Here is a 19,432-nt window from a genome sequence, read left to right on the forward strand (position 1 = left end):
AGGAGCAATCATTCTATCGCATGATTTTGTGGAGTTATTCTAGGATCGGTTACACGTATTCACTTGGTCGAGAGCAGTCGTCTGGCAAACGTCGTGGCGTGAGGTGAGTTGTATATCGGTCTCATTTCATCCGAGATATCTCGAGATCCGCTGAGTGAATTTCCACGATTACTGTTCCATTCCCAAGGGTTTTTATTTGCCTTCAAAATAAACATTGATTTATACAAATCGCATCATTGGATTTCGAGATATTTCGAATTGTAATCAGCACGAGCTGTCAGGCGTTTCTTCTGATTTTTAGGGGTGGATTTCGGGGTTGTCTGGGGATTTTTGGGGTTTTTTGAAGGGTAGAGGGCAGTAATTAGGGGTGAATATCGAGAGGGGTGAGAGGAAATGAAGTGATGTGGTTCAGGGATCCTTTTTGGGAGCCAAGTGATTGTTTTGGATTTTTTTTTGGTTAAGAGAGATTTTTGGGGGGTTTTGGGGGTTCTGGGGTGGAAACTATTTTTAGGGGGATTCTTGGAGATAGAAGGGGTTGAGAGGGGGTGCAGGGTATGCGGGTACCTTGGGGTGGTCTTCTGGTGATTCTGTATTTTCTCAATGAATTTTTAGCCTTCAGGATCACGCAAGGTCAAGGAAATTGAATTGTCATCGTCTAAGTGTATCTCAAGGCCATGGGTTATTTGAAGTCAATTGGCACTTCATTTATCTACATCGCCACCTTCTTGGCGGCGATAACATTTATCCCTGGATTACCACCTGACCTTGAAACAACTTCCTATGAGTAAGTTTTGCCAAAAAGTCTCAGTTTTTTCCGTCATTTTTTGCATATTTTCGGGGATATCTCGGGAACAAAGGGACTCTGTGCAAAATGTCAGAGGGACTTCTTCTAGAGAATTTGATTCTCTAAAAAAAGTGTCCTCTGAAAATTTCTCCAGAACCAGCCGTTCTCCAGCTACCCCCGGAAAAATAAACGGAATATTCTTTTGTTCTTTTGTTTTCCAATTTGTCCCCTTTTTTTAGGGATATTTCGGAAGTGAAGGGTTTCACGGCGAAATGGTAGAAAAATTTTATGTGGAGAATTAAATTTCCTAGAAAAAGTTTTCCATAAAGTTTTTTTCTAGAGTCAACCATTCACCGGCTAGGGGCGGGACAATAGGAGGAAATTCAGTATTTTTCCGATCATTAATCACTGTCGAGTCTGTTTATTTCATTCGAAATTAAAAGTGGTGACGTTTTTCCATCTGCGTAGATTCAAATTGCCAGCAGCATTAAATGAGAAGCTGAGTGGTCGTCTGAATGGAGCCGAGAAGTTGTTTGAAGGCCACATCAAGGGGCCGGAGGCCTTCGACGTATTTGACGGAATTCTTTACACGTCTCTCCTAGGGGGTAGTGTCAGCAAAATTGTTGGAAATAAAATTGTCGATATCGTGAGATTCGGAGAGAATTGCGGTGAGTCGTTAAATCCTCGCATCACAAACCCGCATTCCTCCCAAACTTCATACTCAACATAAATCCATTGCAATTAAAAAATAACTAACGAAATTATTTCCTCCAAAAAATAAAATTTTCTTTATTTACCGATTTATCTCGAGAAGTATCGCTTTAATCAGAAAATATTAGAAGAATTATTTGTAGGGACTCGAATTCCCGATAAAAAAGGTCTTCTGATATTTTCTCGTAGGACAGATAGTTTTCGAGATAATCGATGTTTTATTCGAAAGATTTTAATTATTCAGATGTGCTCTGGGACGAGGAGACTTGCGGTCGTCCCCTGGGGCTCAAATTCGACAAGAAGGGAAACCTCTTCGTGGTCGACGCCTACTACGGAATCTTCAAGGTCAACGTGAAGACAGGTACTTACGAGAAAATAGTTGATCCATCGCAGCCAATAAGTGGAAAACGACCAATGATTCCAAACAGCGTCGACGTGGCCTCCAACGGTGATCTCTACTGGACAGACTCCAGCACTGACTTCAAGCTGTACGACGGAGTGTACACGATGCTGGCTGACCCCTCTGGAAGGTAAATCTCCAGATATCCATCCTCATTCAAAAATTAATCCTCAAAATTTCAGATTAATCCGGTACAACGCAGCCTCGAAGAGGAACGAAGTTCTGCTGGAGAAATTGAGTTTTGCAAATGGTCTGAGGCTTTCGGAGGACGAGTCCTTCCTGATAGTAGCTGATCTGGGTCGCTCGAGGATCCTGAAGTACCACCTGAAGGGTCCGAAGGCAGGAAAAAGTGAGATATTCATAGAATCCCTTCCAGGCTTCCCCGACAACATCCACAGCGATGGCCAGGGGAATTTCCTCGTCTCCCTCGCAGTTGTCTGCGATGAGGAGCATCCACAGCTCTCCCAGTCTCTGGCACCTCATCCCTACCTCAGGAAGATGATCCTTCGACTGATGGGACTTGTCGAGGCACCTTTCAAGTTCCTGCAACAGATCTATCCGAATTATTATTCCAAGAAATTGATTCATGGAATTGGACACTTTAAATACAGTGGAATTCTGAATGATAATTCTGTGATTGTTCTGAGGCTGGATCCCCAGGGGAAGATCCTGGATGTTCTTGACACATCTGATGGTAGGATATCGACAATTACATCAGCTTTCGTGCACGATGGATACCTGTGGCTAGGATCATTCGTCAATGACTATCTGGCGAGGGTTCCCCTGGAGAAGGCACTTCCTGGGTTCAAAGAGCTCCAGAAGACGGAGACCTCCACAACCCCTAGACCCACCACAACCCAACAGCCCACCACTCAAGCTCCTAAAAAACAAAAGAAGACTCAACCTGACGTCAAACCCCTCAAGGAGCAGAAGAAGAAAAACGAAAAGTTGAGGGATGAGATTTAATCGTTAGCAAGGAAGCAGAAGGTCAGGAAACAGGTCAATTAATTACCTGTCGAAGCTCTTGACTGCGTATTCGCGGAATTTCGCATTTGAAGACTGTCTGAGGATCAAAGAGTGGGAGGGGGGCAATAATTATTATGTTTAATAATCCAGAACTATCGATTTTTCCTTTCTCATGTCGAGTGAGCTTTTTTGAATCTAGTTGGAGTATCTGTACATTCCAAATAATTTTCGGGATTGAAACTTCCATTATTTATCTCGGTGATAAGAACTCAAATATCGCTATTATCAGTGGAATAATAATTAGGCAGTGTGGTGTTGTTAATGTTGTCCAGGGATTTTCCAACTGTAAATACTGTTGAGAAATACTAATCTTCCTTTTTCATTGGTTTTGCAATAAAACTTTTTCTATCGGTGATTGGTATGTGTTGTACACACGTACGTCGAATATTCCAATAAATAAATCACTTGAAGTGTTGTATCTTAATTTTATAGTTAATTAACAAATTGGAGATATATTAAACATTCCAAATTCCCTAATCCTTACATTCTCCATTATTATTATCGCTTTCGTAATTTTATTTATTAAAAATATTGAATTAACGCTGTAAATGTGTCATAAATTATTTAATTCAGGAGTTGAAGGTCTCCGCCATTTTTATTTTCGCGCGACCGCCCACAGAATGGCGGAGAGCAGTGAATAACTCCTCGCTTCTCCTGTTCTCCTGTTACAATTTAAATTTTCTGTTCACTTCTGATACGATCAAAGCAGAATCGAAAAGATATTTCCTAGAGGAATCGATTGTTGAGCGTCTAGGGGAAAATAGGGGAAAATCGAATACCTACTTTACTATTCTGTTATCCTGTTACAAAATTCTCATTTCATTCAAATCTTGTTGAGTTCTGCTCTAAACTTTGTGTCAAATTTTCTTCATTTCTAACAGGATCACAGGAGAATCGAAGAGCTCTTTTCAGACAAATCGATTATCAAGCAATAATCGATTATCAATCAATAATCGATTATCAATCAATAATCGATTATTTAAAAATCGATTAATGGGAATTGAAGGAAACAGAAAAATCCTTTCTTTTCAATATGGAGGGAAGTATTTCCATTAAATAACAAACAAAAGGAGTAATAAAAACCACAAACAAAATATTAGCTGCATTTTTTATTAACAAAATCATTCCAATGTTCATTTTTACATGTTGTATTAAATCTGAAATTTCCTATTCAACTCCGACTGCACAGAAGCCGAGTAAATGCCATAAATTTGCCACATAATCTCATTATTAATTAATTAAATTTTATCAGAGGCAGTATGAGGGGCTTTTCAATGAGTTTATCATCCCACGTTATCCCTCGATTAATCATTAAAAAATTCAACCTCCACTTGCTGTTAATGACTTAATAAATATTGTGCAACAACACTGAGTACAAAAAGCACCTGCAAACTCATAAATAACGTGCGCGTAAAATCTGCGAGTGTCAGTACTCGTTGCAAGAAAAAAAAAAAAATTAACAAAATGATAAAACCATCGACATCAACCGCAAACGATTTTTCTGGAATAAATAATGAAAATGAGTGCTGATAATCCGAAAGAAAAAAAAGTGCAATACTCCCTAGTAATATCTCTGCGCAATTGAATCCGTTATCACAGCACAAGAATACTATAATTAACATTCGGCATTATCTCATTAAAAAAAAGAAAAATCTCGAATCACATGGATCACTTCGTGACTAGAAGTCGATAATCCCCAGAGCAAACGATAAAAAAACAATAAATAAATGAACTCCAGATAAATAATGGAAGTGAATTGATTGTATGACTGATAAATATCAAGATCAAGCACCAACTAGAAAATAAAAATGAAAATTTAAAACAATCATTAGGCCAAGAACTACATTGTGCAACAATCCCTCGACTTAACCAACAATTCCCCGAAGAAGTGGTAGACCACCAAAATTCCCCACTTCCCCACTTCCCCAACAATAATTAATCCTTAATTAATCCCTCCGAATAATCTAAAAGCATTGAAGACTAGCGTCACACGAAAAAAAATATCAAAAAACGAGTGAAAGTACAAATAATTGGAAAATACTCGGATTGTTCGATGTCCCGTGACACCCTAGGCCCTTTATCTATCGATTTAATCTTAATTAATTGATTAATTAAGTCCTGATTGACGAGGTAATCGAGTGTGGACGGCTCAACCGTTTGCTCAATGGATTTTTACTAACTCCTGGTGGATTTATGTGCGAGGTGCTTTGGTTGGTCTGCTGGTGGGTTGAGTGCACATGCACTGCTCTGATGATGCTGCATTGGAGTGGACCCTCGAGGTTATCTGGGGGAGAGAGCCCAGGAGATTTGTACCTCGGAGATTGCCAGCGAAGCCACTTCTACCCAGGAAGCTGTGGGCGCAGTTGTACAGCTTCGTCTGGAGAATTAGCACATCGTCCAAGTCCTCTTCACTATAACCATAATAATAGTAATAATTATTTAATTGTTATTCATCTGAATGAATTACTGCATTTATTTCACTGTTAATTCATTATTTCATTAAAATACTCTAGATGCTGGTAATAATAATGATAATAATACTTGTCCTGTGGTGGATTTTGAAAAAATAAAGTTTTATTGATTGACGTTAATTTATTGGTTATGTAGTTTAATTATGGGGGAACAATAATCAAGGGATATATTGTTAGATATTTTATTTATGTGGACTCAGTTTTTGTTGCACTCCATGGATTTGAGAAGTGAAATGGCGGAAACATGGGGACAAGATGGGTGAAAACGTTGTGCCACCTATTCTAACATTCTGTGATCCTGATCCAACATCTCGGTTTGCTTGAAATTTTTCTATGTATTTAAATGGGGTATAAAATTGTGGGAAATGTTATGCCACTTCTTCTGACTTTCTGTGATCCTATTCCGAAATCGAGATTTGCTTGAAATTTTAGCGTCTATTGTGAGAATCGAGGGGGAACGTTGTGCCACTTCTTTTGACATTCTGTAATCCTGATCGAGAATCCAGATTTTCAAGCGATTTTCGAATGCACTGTAAGAATCATAGGGGAATACTGTGCTACCTCTTTTGTCATTCTGTGATCCTGATCCAAAATCCCGATTTTCATGAAATTTTCAAATGTACTACGAGAATCAAAGGGGAACATTGTGCTACCTCCTTTGACATTCTATGATCCTGATTCAAAATCTCGATTTACTTGACATTTTCAAATCTATTGGAAGGATTAAAATGACGGGAAACAAATTTTTAAAGGTTAAAATGGCGCGATAATTTTCATTTAAGGGGCAAAATGGAGGGAAAATTTTTTACTTCAGGGTCTAAATGTTCAACAAAATTCCAAAAAAAAAATGGACAAAGTCTCTTTAAAAAAATGCTTTCACCGCAAAACTTTGCATATAAAAATCATTTTTCCAGAATAATTATAATACCAAAAAATGTCCACCAACAATTGCTTTAATTTAAAAAACATTATTTTTACACACATAAAATTGAAAAAAAATGTAGAATCAAGTTGAAATATAAAATAAACATATACATTAAAATTATTATAAATATTTGAATAATTGACAATATCGAACATATTATTATTAATATTATTACACATGATAATTACAGATGCGCAGGGCGCGTGCCGAATTTTGATAACATAAAAATGGAATCCAACAAAAACTAAAAATGATTTAATAATATAATAAAAAACAGACCTCGCACAGGAGAGAAATTTCTGGAATAGCCTATTAGGTACAGTCCTAGGTCTGTCAACAGTATCAGCATACAGATCAGTTTCTCGATTATACAGATGTAAAAAATCTGACAGCTGCTTGGCAGTGATGGCAGCTCGATCCTTGTCGCTGAGTTTATTACTGGGTATCTGAATGTAAAAATGAATAATTACCCATTTCGTTGGTTTTCCCAATACAACAAAAGCTTCAAGTTCATTTGAATAATTGCCCAACCACCCGATAATTAAGTATTAAAAATTCAAATCACGTACAGTAAAGAGGAATGGCGTTCGTAAATTACTGGAGGATTGCTGCAAAAACTTCATAACGAGGTCACAGCACACAGAATCACCACTCGGTTGTGATATTTTACGTAGAATACATCCTAAGTACAGGCCGAAGGCTTTTCTCGCTTCACCGGGACTGAAATTCACCGAAGGACAAGTTTTATTACCAATTCAAATGACTCATTGAGTTAATCATCAAAATCATTAATTCCAGCTGTCAAATTCTCAATTATACCTGAGCTTGTTTCCCTCCTGCATCATCTTGGTGACTTGGTCCTTGTACTTGTGAGTGTCAACGTCGATGTTCTCTTTGCTGTCACCTCGATCGAGACTCTGCTTGTGCCCCTTGACGAGTGCTCTCTCATACCTCTCGTACCTTCGAAGAGAAAATTTTTTTAATACCATTCAGAGGTATCCCTGGTTTTTCCATCAATGAAATTCTCCAATTACCTCGATAATCTGTCCAGTGTCACCTCTGGTACAGAGAATCCAGTGCTCCTGGTGGCAGCAGGGAATAGCTGCTCATGCAGCATCAGATTATAATTGGTATTGACTCCTTGAGGAAGTCGCCCAGGTCCCAGGGGATCAGTGACCACTGGAATTCCAGTGGTTGGATCCAGATACTGGGAGTACATCTCCCAGGACTTGGGGCTTGGGAAGATCCTGACGAATCCCCCACGTCTCTCGAACTGGGCTCTGGCAGATGCTACAATTCTCAGCTGTTCAGAGGTGAGGCCTGACCGGTTTGAGGGCTTGACGGGATTCCTCTTCTTGGTGTTGAGTCCCTCAGCTGAATTGACACGTCTGTGGCTTGCTAGTCTCTTGGAGGGATTCCCCAGGGATCTCTGGGGGGGTCTCAGGATGGGATCTACTGCTGGAAGACCCACGAGGGTCAGCAGATCTGCCATCAGGGCTGATTTCAGTCGTACGTCTAGGGGAGAGTCACAGCCCAGGGACGGCGTCAGGTTCACCTCCAGCAGCCAGGGTTTCAGGGTGTCGTCTATCAGGATGTCGAAACCGTAGAGCTCGAAACATGTCTCTGGATGTTTTACAAATTGTTTAACACCACTCACGATTCCTGAGGCCGTTGCTAGGATTGATTTTATTATTATATCCTCGATTCTCTGCATCAAAAGCTCCGTGTCCTGACCCAGGGAGCGAAGGTGACGTAACAGTGCGGAGAGGGTCCACTTGTGCCCCACATCCTCAGCATCTGGGTCCTCACTCCTGAGAATTTTGATTTTTTTTTGTCAATTTTCGGGAAAGTCTTCTCATTTCAACGAAATATCTCGCGAACCAACGGAGGTAGAAAAAATGTTGCAGGAAACTTTTTCAAGAAAATTTCGAGTGCTATAAAAAAGGTAGAGACAAAATTTTTGATATTTTCATTGGTTCCCGAGATATCTGACGATAACAGCAACGAAGTCTCATAAATTGAAATTTCGTACATCAGGTTTCCGAGGAACATCAAGAGATCTACGAGGAGTAGAAAAATATTCATTGGAAACTTTTTGCAGCTCTCGAAATTCTCTACAAAAAAACTCCTGTAGAGATAGTCGCTATCTTGCGCAGATTCCGAGATATATCCCTGAAAGTGACGCCAATTTGAAGGATAGTATGAAAAAAAATCCTCGGAATTTAATTAAAATCAGATAAACGACGTACTTGACGTAATCCACATGAAACTTGTTGATGCTGTAATTGCACAGGTGCATGCAGGGATTCCAGACGTACTGATTGCCACCCTCGTACTTGACCGTAGCAAATCTGACGAGTCCTTCCTCGTACAGATAAATAAGGAGTGGATCGTAATTTGTAACAGCGATGTAAAGACGTAAATCGCACTTGTGGCCATCAACAAGCAGTGGATTATTTATGTATTGCGCCACAATGACAGACTCCTCGGTGAATATTTTCTCGGGGCTGTTGACTATGTAGATGCCACGACCTCGAGAGCTTGCTTTTGGTTTAACAATCCAGGGACCTCGGTACCTGAAGTGGGCGGTCAACAGTTCACGGGATTCACTCGGGAGTAAAAATGTTTGTGGAATAAAATCGAGATTCCGTAGGCCTTTGCTCCTCTGCATTGCCTCGATGTTCTTGTAGAGGCGATCCTTTCGAGTTATCTCGTACGATCTGAATCATAAGAAGATTACGCGATGCGAGATGTTTTTTTTTCTACCCGTGAAGAGAAATATTTTTGGTGGAATTTCTGGCGAATTCGGTTCTATGAAATTTTTTGCATCTTCTGTATTTTTTTTTATATTGAGTGAAATACGGTGGAATGAAGAAAAATGAGGTTTAATCCAGTTTTGTGGGAATATTGCCAATAGTGTGAAATCTAGAAGAGATTGGAAATTTTTGTGAGAACCTTTTTTGTAGATCTTGAAATTCACTACAAAAAAAGGTTCGACAATAATTTCGATAGCTCTCACAGTTCTCCCGCAATTTCCAAAAAACCATCACCACATGGAATTCACCTAAAAAACGCGTCCCATCGCGGTTTTCTTCAAATATATAAAAATCAGAGAGAGATTCAAAAATTTCATAAGAACCTTTTTTGCAGATCTTGAAATTCCTCACAAAAAAGTTCCTACAAGGTTTTGCGTGTCTTCAACGGCTCCCGAGATATAACTCAACGACAAATCACGTCACTTGACCCTGCCCCAAACTTATCCTTGAATTACCTCGGGAAGTGATTAATTTTTTGAAACGGCGCTAAACTTCTCAGAACGTCCGGCTTCGGATGACTCCCCATCCACAGAAGGTTGAAGTCAGCATCATTGACCGAGACCTCCAAAAAAAAAACAGAAGAAAATAAATAAAACACTTACAAAAACCAGTTCCACCGCCAAAATGGCCAACAACTTTACTACGTCAACAGTTTTTCCTGTCTCAAACCCAAACAGATCCCACAAATCCAGCAATTGACATTCAGATCGACTCCAAGGCGTAATTTTATTGTCACGAGAGAAAAATAATAAATAAAACAATGGAGACATGAAAGAGGTGATAACCGTATCTTAATAACAATGCACGAGCACTTTGTTGTGAGAGAAAAAAAAAACACTCACATGGAAAGGGTTTTCTCAGAAACTCTGTATTTAAACATTCGTCTCGCATTCGCGAGTACAAAAGGAACAGGTAAATCTCCTGGGCCACGTACGCTCATGACCTTGTGTTCGCCAATTTTTTAACGCATCGAGACCCGCCATTTTTGTTTTTTTCAAATATTCCACAGTTTTTATTTTGACTTCCTGTCTCATCACATCCGATTATTTGATCAGTCGACTGTCGTTTTTACTCGTTGGGGTGACTCCGACAATTGACTCCAATATATCGAAACATTCGATCGACAAAATTGAGAGGAAAATTGCGACAAGTGGAATCATCGAGACAATCGAGATGTCAATTGTATCGGAATACACTGGAGATAATTATTCCATTGAAATACCATTGAGGCGGTTAACGACAGAGAGTCACTGCAGAAAATTCTCATTTGAATCTGTCTGGGACTAATTATTTCCCTTTGTTTCAATTCAAAACGAAAAATGTCTCGATTTTTCCCTCCAAGAAATTCAACCGTTGATAATTATCAATAAATAGGTGAATAATAAATGGTAGTGATTAATTTAATTGGGGGAATGACTATTTTTTAACAGTATTTTGACGGATGGGACTTAGAAATTAATCGTAATTATGAATTAATTGTGATTATCGAAAATTGTGAATGTGTGAATTGAAAAGTGAGGGCGGGAAAACGAGTGAATGCTGTTTATTATTAGTAAAATTCCACTGGTGTTTATCCTGCACCTGCGAAATATCAGCCAGACTAATAAACCGAATTTTTACAAATAATTAAATAGCATTCAGATAACCCGTTTGTCCCTGAACCACTTCAGCCATCGATTTCGCTTGCCAATACCTAATAATACCTGGTGTCTGTCTGTGGAAAGGGAAAGGGAAAGTACATCAGTACGTACGAAATGACTCGGTCAAACGATGATTACGTGACGAATATAAAGAAATGACATCTGGCTTTTACCCGTGATAAGCAGGAGAAACTGCCTCAACACTCGTCTCCATCACCCCCAGCAGAATTCCGTATCTACCATCGAAAGCATCGATCCTACGTGAAAACATCAAGACACCTTTTTCCTAGATCATCGAATTTCCAAGAAAAAAGGGCTCTTGGTATTTCCTGCTAAAACCAATAGTTCTCGAGAATAACCCGTATTTCTATGGTCTGTCAATTAGTGCTAGTGAATTAGCATCACAAATTCCAGTAAAAATATTATTATTTTCGGAAAAAATTGTGGATGAATTCAATAATGTTTATCCTTGATGACATGGTCAGATAATGATTACGTGACGAATATTAAAAAATGGCATCCGGCTTTTACCCGTGATAAGCAGGAGAAACTGTCTCAACACTCGTCTCCATCACTCCCAGCCGAATTCCGTATCTACCATCGAAAGCATCGATCCTACGTGAAAACATCAAAATACCTTTTTTCTAGATCATCGAATTTCCGAGAAAAAAGGGCTTTTGGTATTTCCTGCTAAAACCAATAGTTCTCGAGATCAACCCGCATTTCTATCGCCTGTCAATTAGTACTAGTGAATTAGCTTTACAAATTCCAGTAAAAATATTATTATTTCAGGGAAAAATAGCGGAGTGAATTCAGAATTCAGAATGTTTCTCCTTGAGCGATATAATAAATTATTTCTGCCTCATTGAATTTTATTAATCCGGAAAATATCGATAACTCAAGGAAAAGCGTGAGGACAAAAGTTAAGGTCCAGCAAATCCAGGAAGGAGAGCAATAAATGTCAACCAGGAAGCAGAAATACGTCCCTGACACCGACAATATCCCCATGTTCCAGGTCTTTCCATCATCCAATATTAATGCACTCATCCCCATCACCAGAGAATTCAACTGTTGAATTATTTATCCCCAGATGCCGCAATTATATCGGCACGAGATTTTATTCACGTGAAAAACGAGACCCGAAGACATTCTCCTGATTGAGGGATGAATATTGATGGATTCAGGGGATTAACGCATCACCAGCTCCTAGTATTTTAAATTATTATCTAATTTTTCGACTGGGGAAAATCCGGATAGAGAATTATTGAGGTCGATCAGGTGGTGATGACTCAAAACTACTTGTACCTCTTGGAGGGGCTCAGATCCACGACAAAGACATGTTCAATTATAAATCATTCCAATTGTTGATCACGTACGCATTGACAAGGCTCAATGGCAAATTCCGGAGGGAAACCGCTGGGGGACGATAAAAAAGTGAAAGAAAATACGAATTACACCCGGAGTTATTTTTCTACAGCTTCTTGCATTAGTACCATTGACCCACATGCCATTAATCATTTACGCTCCATCGGTGGAAAGATCATTGGTTCAATTCAAGGGCACCCTAAATTAACGAGTCCCTGTGGAAATTCTCACTGAATTTCAATATTTTTATAACTGTCTGGCAAATTCTCTAGTATTTTCATAATTATCTCGAGAACTGTTCAGCCCAGGGGAAAATGGTAGAGGACTTTTTTGGAGATTAGGTTGTTTTGAAGAAAAAAGGGCTTTTCATGTTTTTTTGTTGAGTCGATTGTTTGGGAGATATTCGAGGTTGAAGACGGATTATTGGAAAGTAATTGATCATTGTCGGGGGAAATTAATTGACAAGTGGAAATTATTGAAGAAAGTTGATGGAAAATTCGAGTGGTCGTTGGAAAGCTGGTTTTTCTGGTAAACTGATGGAATGGAAAGATTCTTATGATCGAATCCTTACGATAAATGAAAAATATAGAAAGTCGAAGAATGGAAAGAAAATTGTTGACAGTAATTACGGGCATCAATTATAGCTCGATTACTAATTAGATAGTAAAATTCTTGTGGGAGAGGAGAAAAGATAAATAGTCTAGTATTTCAATGGAAAAAAGCGAAACCTCTAAACTTCCCTTGAATTTTCAATCATTTTTCAATTATTTTTCAATCATTTTTGTCGAACGAAATAATTAAATTATGATAATTAGATTTGCGAATTGTTGAAGAAAGATTAAAATATTTGCAGGACTTGCAGGCGAGTATGAAAAGAGATTAAAGAAAAACCCGAGACGATGGGAAAATTATAAACAATTTAGTATTTCATTGAAGAAAAAGAGAATTTCTCTCCATTTTTCAATAATTTCATCAAATTCTCAAAATAAAATTATTGATTTAGGATAATTAGATCCAGAAATAATCGCTGAGAGTTCCAAATAATTTTTGAAGTCATCCAAAAGTTCAAAATAATAAAAATCAGAAAAAATCTGAGACCGAAAAAAATCGAAATAATTCACTGAATCAATTAAAATGAATGAATGAACGAATAAATGAATGAATTTCTAAACACCTCAAGAGTTTCTCCGATTCCCAAAATAATCAAAACGAATAAATTATTAAAAAAAATCTTACGAGGAAATACTACTATCCAATAGTAACAGACGTGTAAAAACCGCGAGAAAAAAAAAAGCAAAAAACACGTGAAAAAAAAAATGGAATAAAAAAAAATGTTGGCGCTCATCTCTCGATAAATAATCTAGTATTTTAAGAAAAACCTCAAGTTGTAACGCCTGGTCGCCATGATTGGGAGGCGCGAGGTCGTAAGAGCGAGACGCTTTTACAATATTCCAACTGAGAGAAACAGTTTCCCCTCAGTCTAGCACGAGCCACCGCTCAGGAGACAACCCATCAGGGAATATTATTTAATCAAGGTAGGCACGTGAATAATCCATTGAAAAATTTATTCCTCAATCCCCGAATAATCCAGTGAAACAAAGTTTAAACTTTCAGTCACCCAGTGGAAGTTACCCAAGTGGTTCTGATCGATATCATCGATTTCGATTAATTCAGGGGTTGAAATGATACCCCACGATGTGCCTCATCGCGTGATACCTCTAATTTCTACAATTACGATTGTTTAATTGTTTTTTAATGGGCTATCATCGGTGGAATTGTTGTCGTGAGCGTCTGGAGATGATTCAGAGGCCATCGACGAGTCGTTGTGCATTTGTGAAGTTAAATAAATGTGACAATTATGAGATAAAAATGTCATTCGTATGACATTTGAAATTATAATGGAGAACACGTTTGAGATAGAATAACAGACGTTAACTGATGAGGGAACGCAGGAAAATCTCTGTTTGCACTATTTTTTGGATTTCTAGAATTTGATTTTCCCGCGGTTGTTCATTTCTCATTATCAGACCCGGGAATTATTTGATTTGATGAATATCAACAATCGGGGATTGATTATTTTGGGAATGGAATTTATTCATGGATTTAATATTTACTGAAGATTTTCGTAATCTTGACGTTTTCACTCTCTCCCACGAGAAATTTCGTAATTGAGAATTTTTAGAGTGAATGCATTGAAAGAAAAAAATACAAATTGTCAAAAATGAAAACAACTAATGACTTTTCTGTTGTCAAATTAATTGGAATAATTTCCTGAGGAGATCTGCCGTGAAATGTCAAAAGAATGCCTAAATCTCGAATTGAAAGTGAATTCTTTCACGAATCAACTTGAATTTTAATAATTTCAAATAGCCTGCACGTGACAAAAACCAAATAATAACAATGTAGACGATGATTGCAAGTACGGAGATAAATTGAATCGTCAGTTGACCGTAATAGCCACTGGGGGGAAAAAATGTGCGCGATAATTCACGAGTTGTGAAAATAAAAATTAGAATAATCGATTTGTATAAAATATGCGAGTTTGTTATTCCACTCGGTAGTTGAAGATGAATGATAAAACAAGAGAGAAAATGAATGTGTATTGTTTGTGAATGAAGGACAAGGTTAATTTTATGGATATTTTACTCTATTTGTCGCATCTAGAGGCATGACAGCAGGATGACGATAATGTATGGTATTCCGGAAACTCGATATGTCCACTTTAGTCACTGATATATTCAGTCATTTCCTATTTGAGTTCATGGGATTCATCATGATCTTCAAGTTCTTTATATTTTTTTCGTATTTTTAAAGTCAAGTGACTTGTCATATTCTGATGGGTCTTTTTTCTGATTGTCTAGGTTCTAACTCGAAAACAATTCGAATCTATCGACTGATTATTGATTTATCTCGAGAACTATCGATCTACGAAGGAATCTTTAAGGGCCTTTTTTGTCGGTGATTTAATTTTCTAGGAAAGAGATCTTTTGATGTTTTACTCTAGAATTAGCGGGTTTTGAGATAAATTGGTAATTGTTTTCAGCGGGAAAATGGGAAATTTAAGTGGGTTGGATTTCCTGTTTTTGGAGATTGTGGGTTTATCTCGCAATCTATTGATTCTAGGTGGAAACGATAAGGAACTTTTTTGTGACTTATTAAAGTTCCGAGGAGAATGATCTTTTCACATTTTCTTCTAAACCCAATAGTTTGCGAATAAATCGATATTCAACAAAACCGTAAACTCGATTTACTGATTTTTCAACTTCTGCGTCGTGGAAATAAACCCTGACTCATATCTTGGCCCCCAACGATGGGATTGGGATAAATGAGGGTTCATTAAAACCCTCGAGATTCCCCCAAAAACTCGAAAAAAAAATCAGCCCAATCGACTCAGCGAATCCCGCGCCATCAGCGATCGAATCCGCCCACTTTATCCCCAACTGTCCAAATTCCTCGGAGACGAGTTTATTTACCGAAAAACCTCAAAATCAATTATCGAATTGAACAACTGAGTCTCTCAGGAATAAAAATCGTAAGAAATTAGAGTAGAGAACGTCATCCATAATTGCCAGATCAAGATCTCCTTGAATCTCAGCCAATAAATACCAGCAATATTTTCCTCATTTTTTTTGTTCGCACGAGTCCGATGGATTATCAGATAAGATTGCACCCATAAAAATACACATGTGGATAGAAATTACATCAAATAGTCATCATATGAAGCACAAAGTGGACGGAAACTGACTCTCGATGCGTGACGGTGACAATTTTAATGTGAATATCAGAGTTATAACTTGATTAGCGAGATACCACATACCCCCTAATTTCCACATTCATTATCACCTCTCAAAAATATTTATCAAAAATCAATAATCCCTAAACAACTTCTCCCCACCCCAAAAAGCAATCCAAAACCCCATGAATTAATCGACATTCCAACTAAATAATCAACGAAACCTTTCGATAAAGAAAAAAAAGTCGATTAAAAACCTTCCAAAAACATGAAATTGTGAAATAATAAATAAGTCCATTGATACTCGTGCCGATGCAAAGTCTAGATCCGAAGAACCCCATGAACTTTTCCCACCACCGGTTGATGCAAATAATCCGCAAAATAATTCACCTCGATTATCATCAAAAAACAGTTTGAGGAAGAGCATAAAATGATGGTCCCCTCGTTAAGGATTCAACCGCGTGTACCAGGTGCCCACGGAATAAAATAAAACAACCGCACGACGGGAATAACCTGTTGTCAGGCCTTGAAACGAAACAAAGAAGGCATGTCTCAATTTGTCGAGAAGAAAAAAAAAAAAATACCCCGAAGAGCTAATGATTTGCCTGTCCCTGAATCCTGAGCCCGACCCAATAGAAATATTTTCCAATCACTCCGATTAATCCCATGATGACTAAAACCCGACTATATTCTGCAGAGATCCAAGATGCCTGGCCATCGTCAGCCTCTGTCCCTGGAGGGATTGAGTTTGGGACGTGTGTGCCAGCAGCTGGACAGTACGTGCCGACGACTGCAACAGCTGTCACAGGAGACGTCATCAAATCAAGTATTATCATACGCTAAGCAATCGATACGCCCTTACTACGTCAATTCCCTTCCCTCGATTCTACGTACACGAGTTATAGACGAGACCTCGAGGATGCTGTACGGTCCAGCTCCAGACGGTTCGACCCTAATATCAGGACCAGCGCCCCTTTATCTACTTGCTCTTCTCCTGGGTCACGACATCAAACACCTGAGAGTCAATCTTTGCTGCTACTACGGCTGCAGCCACCAGACATCACTCCTCAAACTCTTGGCTCACGATGGAATTGCCCTGGAGTCACTGGAGCTAGCAAGATCAGCACTTCTTCGTCTTGACTGTAAATTACTGCGTACAGCACTCCAGAGTATGAGAAATCTGCGTAGTTTGACTCTGAGAAATATTGCCAATGACTCGGTACTCCAGGTAATTGGCAAATCGTGTCCTAAACTTGTGGTTCTTGATGTTGCGTGCTCGATGCAGGTGACGGATATGGGATTGAATAATCTTCTGCTGCAGATTGAATTGAGGGACAAAGTTGCGACTTATCCATCATCATCGGAGACAAGCTGGTCAAAGCTCAAGGCAATTATCTCAAAATTCAAGTCCAGGAAGAGAATTGAGAAGCGAGAGAGACAGGGAATTCTACTGGAGTACTGCGAGAGAAAGAATTTACTCTGCAATACTCTGAAAATTCTCAATGTTGCTAATACCTCGGTGACGAGTGCTGGTGTTCTTCTGGCTCTAGCACACGTACCTCATCTCGAATCACTGGCTGATTACAATCATATGGGACGAGTTGTTGAGATAATGAATCGAGGTGTCATCCAGCTGAAGACGCCATTCAATCTTACTCAAGCACGAAGCAGTCGAACAACAACAGCTAGACTTGAGCTTCTCTCCCAGACGTGTCCCAGACTCGAGAAGATCTTCATCTCTGAGCCACTCCATCCTCCAGAGGCTCTACGATTATTTCCCTACGTCACATGTTTAAGTCTCCAGTCTGTACCAGCTAGGAAGGAGTGGTTGTCAGGTTTTTACGATTATTTGAGGACAAATGGCCACAGGCTCAGGGATCTAGCTGTCAGGATCACAGAGACTGACAATCCTGTTCAGTTGGATCTCAGACAGGTATTCCAGCACTGCCCAAATCTCGTGAGTCTATCGAAGACTGGGGCTGGTGTTGTCTGGCTCAGTGGACAAGATCCACAACCTCTCAGGAAACTCAGGAGAATTCAGCTGGGGAGGACTGTCACAGCTTCTGCACTTTTGAAGATACTCAGGTTGTCACCTGGATTATCATCGCTGCATGTGCACAGTTGCTTTGATTTGACCAATGGACATCTCGAGGGACTTCTCAGTGATGACAACTGCTTGATTAATTCACTCAATTGTTTCTATGTTTATGAGGCCAGTAAGATATCTGTTGATGTTGTTCTTAAAATCCTCAAGAGTTGTGGAAGATTGAGAAAAATTGGGAATCTGTCTAACTGGGGACTTGACTGCGATGGAGTTAAAATACTCAGGGAAACTCTCGTTGGGGCTAATTTGGATGTTGATCTGTGCCCTGGGGCTCACTGGTTCTGGAGTAATTGTATTCATTGAATCATACCCGATACTTCTGGTTCAGTATTAATGAGACCTTGAGCTCATGGAACGATGTAATTAACTCCAAAGATGATTTTTCGCTTTTCAAAGATTTTGCGGTCACACTAAACGTGGATTTAGATCCTAAACTACTGATTCCACGAAAAAATCTCAAATGGCCTTTTTTATAGAAAATTTAAGCGCCTATGATAAAGTTCCTCAGCGTTTTCACCGGAAGTGGACGGTTCTCGAGATAATCGGCAATTTTGAGGAATGAGACAAATATTTTTTCTGTTTCCAAGAATTTCGCAGTCCCACTAAATATCCATTTAACTCCTAAACCGACGATTTCACGAAAAAACCGCAAATGACCTTCTGTACGTAAAAGTTAATAGCCTACGATAAAGTTCCTTGACGTTTTCACCGGAAGTGGATAGTTATCGAGATAATGGGCAATTACGAACAATTAGTGGCAGACGTTTTGGGGAAATGAGACGAATATCTGCTTTCTTACGCACGAGATATTGTCGGACTTATTTATAAATTAATACCTCGCTTACTGAATTATTTCGCGGATAATAATGAAAAGAAAATTATAACGCAGATATTTATATTAACGAAAAATCGGTTTATCTGTTGGTTTGAGAATTGACTGGAGTTTTGAATAAACACCTTTAAATTGTGAGTTTTCGTGAGTTTATGTGACTAATCGGCTTTATAATTCTCGATGCTATCTGTTTTGTATTATTGGATTCGCAATAAAGATATGGTTGATGAGATTTTTTTATGACTCACCTCAGACAGCCCGTGGCACTGGAGTAAAAGTGTCATCAATTTGGTGTCAGCTTGAATGATTTTGTAGGTCATGTGGAGCTGCTTAGCTGGGGGGTCCTCTGGGGGTGTTGCCAGTGCTGAACACCTGGTGAAAGAATTTTAATTGCACAGTCTCCTTTAATAATGCCATATTAGAACGAGTGCTGGTTTTTTCTTCGGGTTTTCAATAGAAATCTCGGAATCCGGTGGAGCTAGCGAATTTTTCCACGTATACTTTTTTGTAGCTCTTGAAATTCTCGTTAAAAAATGCCCCAACGAACCCCTCGCTATCTCCTTCGGATTCCGAGATAATCAATTGTTAAATTATTGTTAAATTATTGGAGTTGGAATGAAATTAA

The 19,432-nt window shown here is 38.8% G+C and overlaps 3 protein-coding genes across 6 annotated transcripts in view; 2 read left to right on the forward strand and 1 right to left on the reverse strand.

Annotated features, from left to right (window-relative positions):
• On the forward strand, positions 1–3,331 carry LOC105268649 (adipocyte plasma membrane-associated protein). Of its 2 annotated transcripts, none has more exons than XM_011308381.1 (5): positions 1–103; positions 613–784; positions 1,253–1,452; positions 1,740–2,025; positions 2,078–3,331. In XM_011308381.1, the coding sequence occupies exons 2-5, from the start codon at positions 675–677 to the stop codon at positions 2,859–2,861; spliced, it is 1,380 nt and encodes a 459-aa protein (XP_011306683.1). In that variant the 5' UTR covers positions 1–103; positions 613–674; the 3' UTR covers positions 2,862–3,331. The 2 variants fall into 2 exon arrangements, with proteins under 2 accessions (XP_011306683.1, XP_011306684.1); XM_011308382.1 differs by having other exon boundaries at positions 9–103; positions 620–784.
• TTLL5 (Tubulin tyrosine ligase-like 5) overlaps positions 3,028–19,432 on the reverse strand; it is a 25,066-nt gene continuing 8,661 nt past the window's right edge. The window contains exons 4-11 of one of the 2 annotated variants that reach the window (XM_011308379.1): positions 19,056–19,179; positions 9,589–9,695; positions 8,567–9,037; positions 7,352–8,128; positions 7,137–7,277; positions 6,887–7,037; positions 6,597–6,763; positions 3,028–5,332 (exon numbers count right to left, since the gene is read on the reverse strand). In XM_011308379.1, the coding sequence (XP_011306681.1) occupies positions 5,113–5,332; positions 6,597–6,763; positions 6,887–7,037; positions 7,137–7,277; positions 7,352–8,128; positions 8,567–9,037; positions 9,589–9,695; positions 19,056–19,179 (2,158 nt within the window). In that variant the 3' untranslated portion in view covers positions 3,028–5,112. Of the gene's footprint in view, positions 5,333–6,596; positions 6,764–6,886; positions 7,038–7,136; positions 7,278–7,351; positions 8,129–8,566; positions 9,038–9,588; positions 9,696–9,975; positions 10,204–19,055; positions 19,180–19,432 lie in introns of those variants that run through there. The other variant, XM_011308380.1, reaches the window with a different exon arrangement.
• LOC105268646 (uncharacterized) lies at positions 13,598–19,039 on the forward strand. Of its 2 annotated transcripts, none has more exons than XM_011308378.1 (2): positions 13,598–13,673; positions 16,569–19,039. In XM_011308378.1, the coding sequence occupies exon 2, from the start codon at positions 16,578–16,580 to the stop codon at positions 18,276–18,278; it is 1,701 nt and encodes a 566-aa protein (XP_011306680.1). In that variant the 5' UTR covers positions 13,598–13,673; positions 16,569–16,577; the 3' UTR covers positions 18,279–19,039. The 2 variants fall into 2 exon arrangements, with proteins under 2 accessions (XP_011306680.1, XP_011306678.1); XM_011308376.1 differs by lacking the exon at positions 13,598–13,673 and adding an exon at positions 15,101–15,912.

Source organism: Fopius arisanus, unplaced genomic scaffold (genome assembly GCF_000806365.1).
Source record: "Fopius arisanus strain USDA-PBARC FA_bdor unplaced genomic scaffold, ASM80636v1 scaffold00059, whole genome shotgun sequence".
Lineage (NCBI taxonomy): Eukaryota > Metazoa > Arthropoda > Insecta > Hymenoptera > Braconidae > Fopius > Fopius arisanus.

Excerpts from the sequence above, each read along its gene's own strand:
- LOC105268646 (XM_011308376.1), top strand. The coding sequence starts at position 15,889 with ATGCGTGACGGTGACAATTTTAAT. Across the intron at positions 15,913-16,568 it reads GTGACGGTGACAATTTTAAT|AGATCCAAGATGCCTGGCCA; the intron begins GTGAATATCAGA and ends TATATTCTGCAG.
- LOC105268649 (XM_011308381.1), top strand. The coding sequence starts at position 675 with ATGGGTTATTTGAAGTCAATTGGCACTTCATTTATCTACATCGCCACC. Across the intron at positions 1,453-1,739 it reads GAGATTCGGAGAGAATTGCG|ATGTGCTCTGGGACGAGGAG; the intron begins GTGAGTCGTTAA and ends TTAATTATTCAG. Across the intron at positions 2,026-2,077 it reads CTGGCTGACCCCTCTGGAAG|ATTAATCCGGTACAACGCAG; the intron begins GTAAATCTCCAG and ends TCAAAATTTCAG.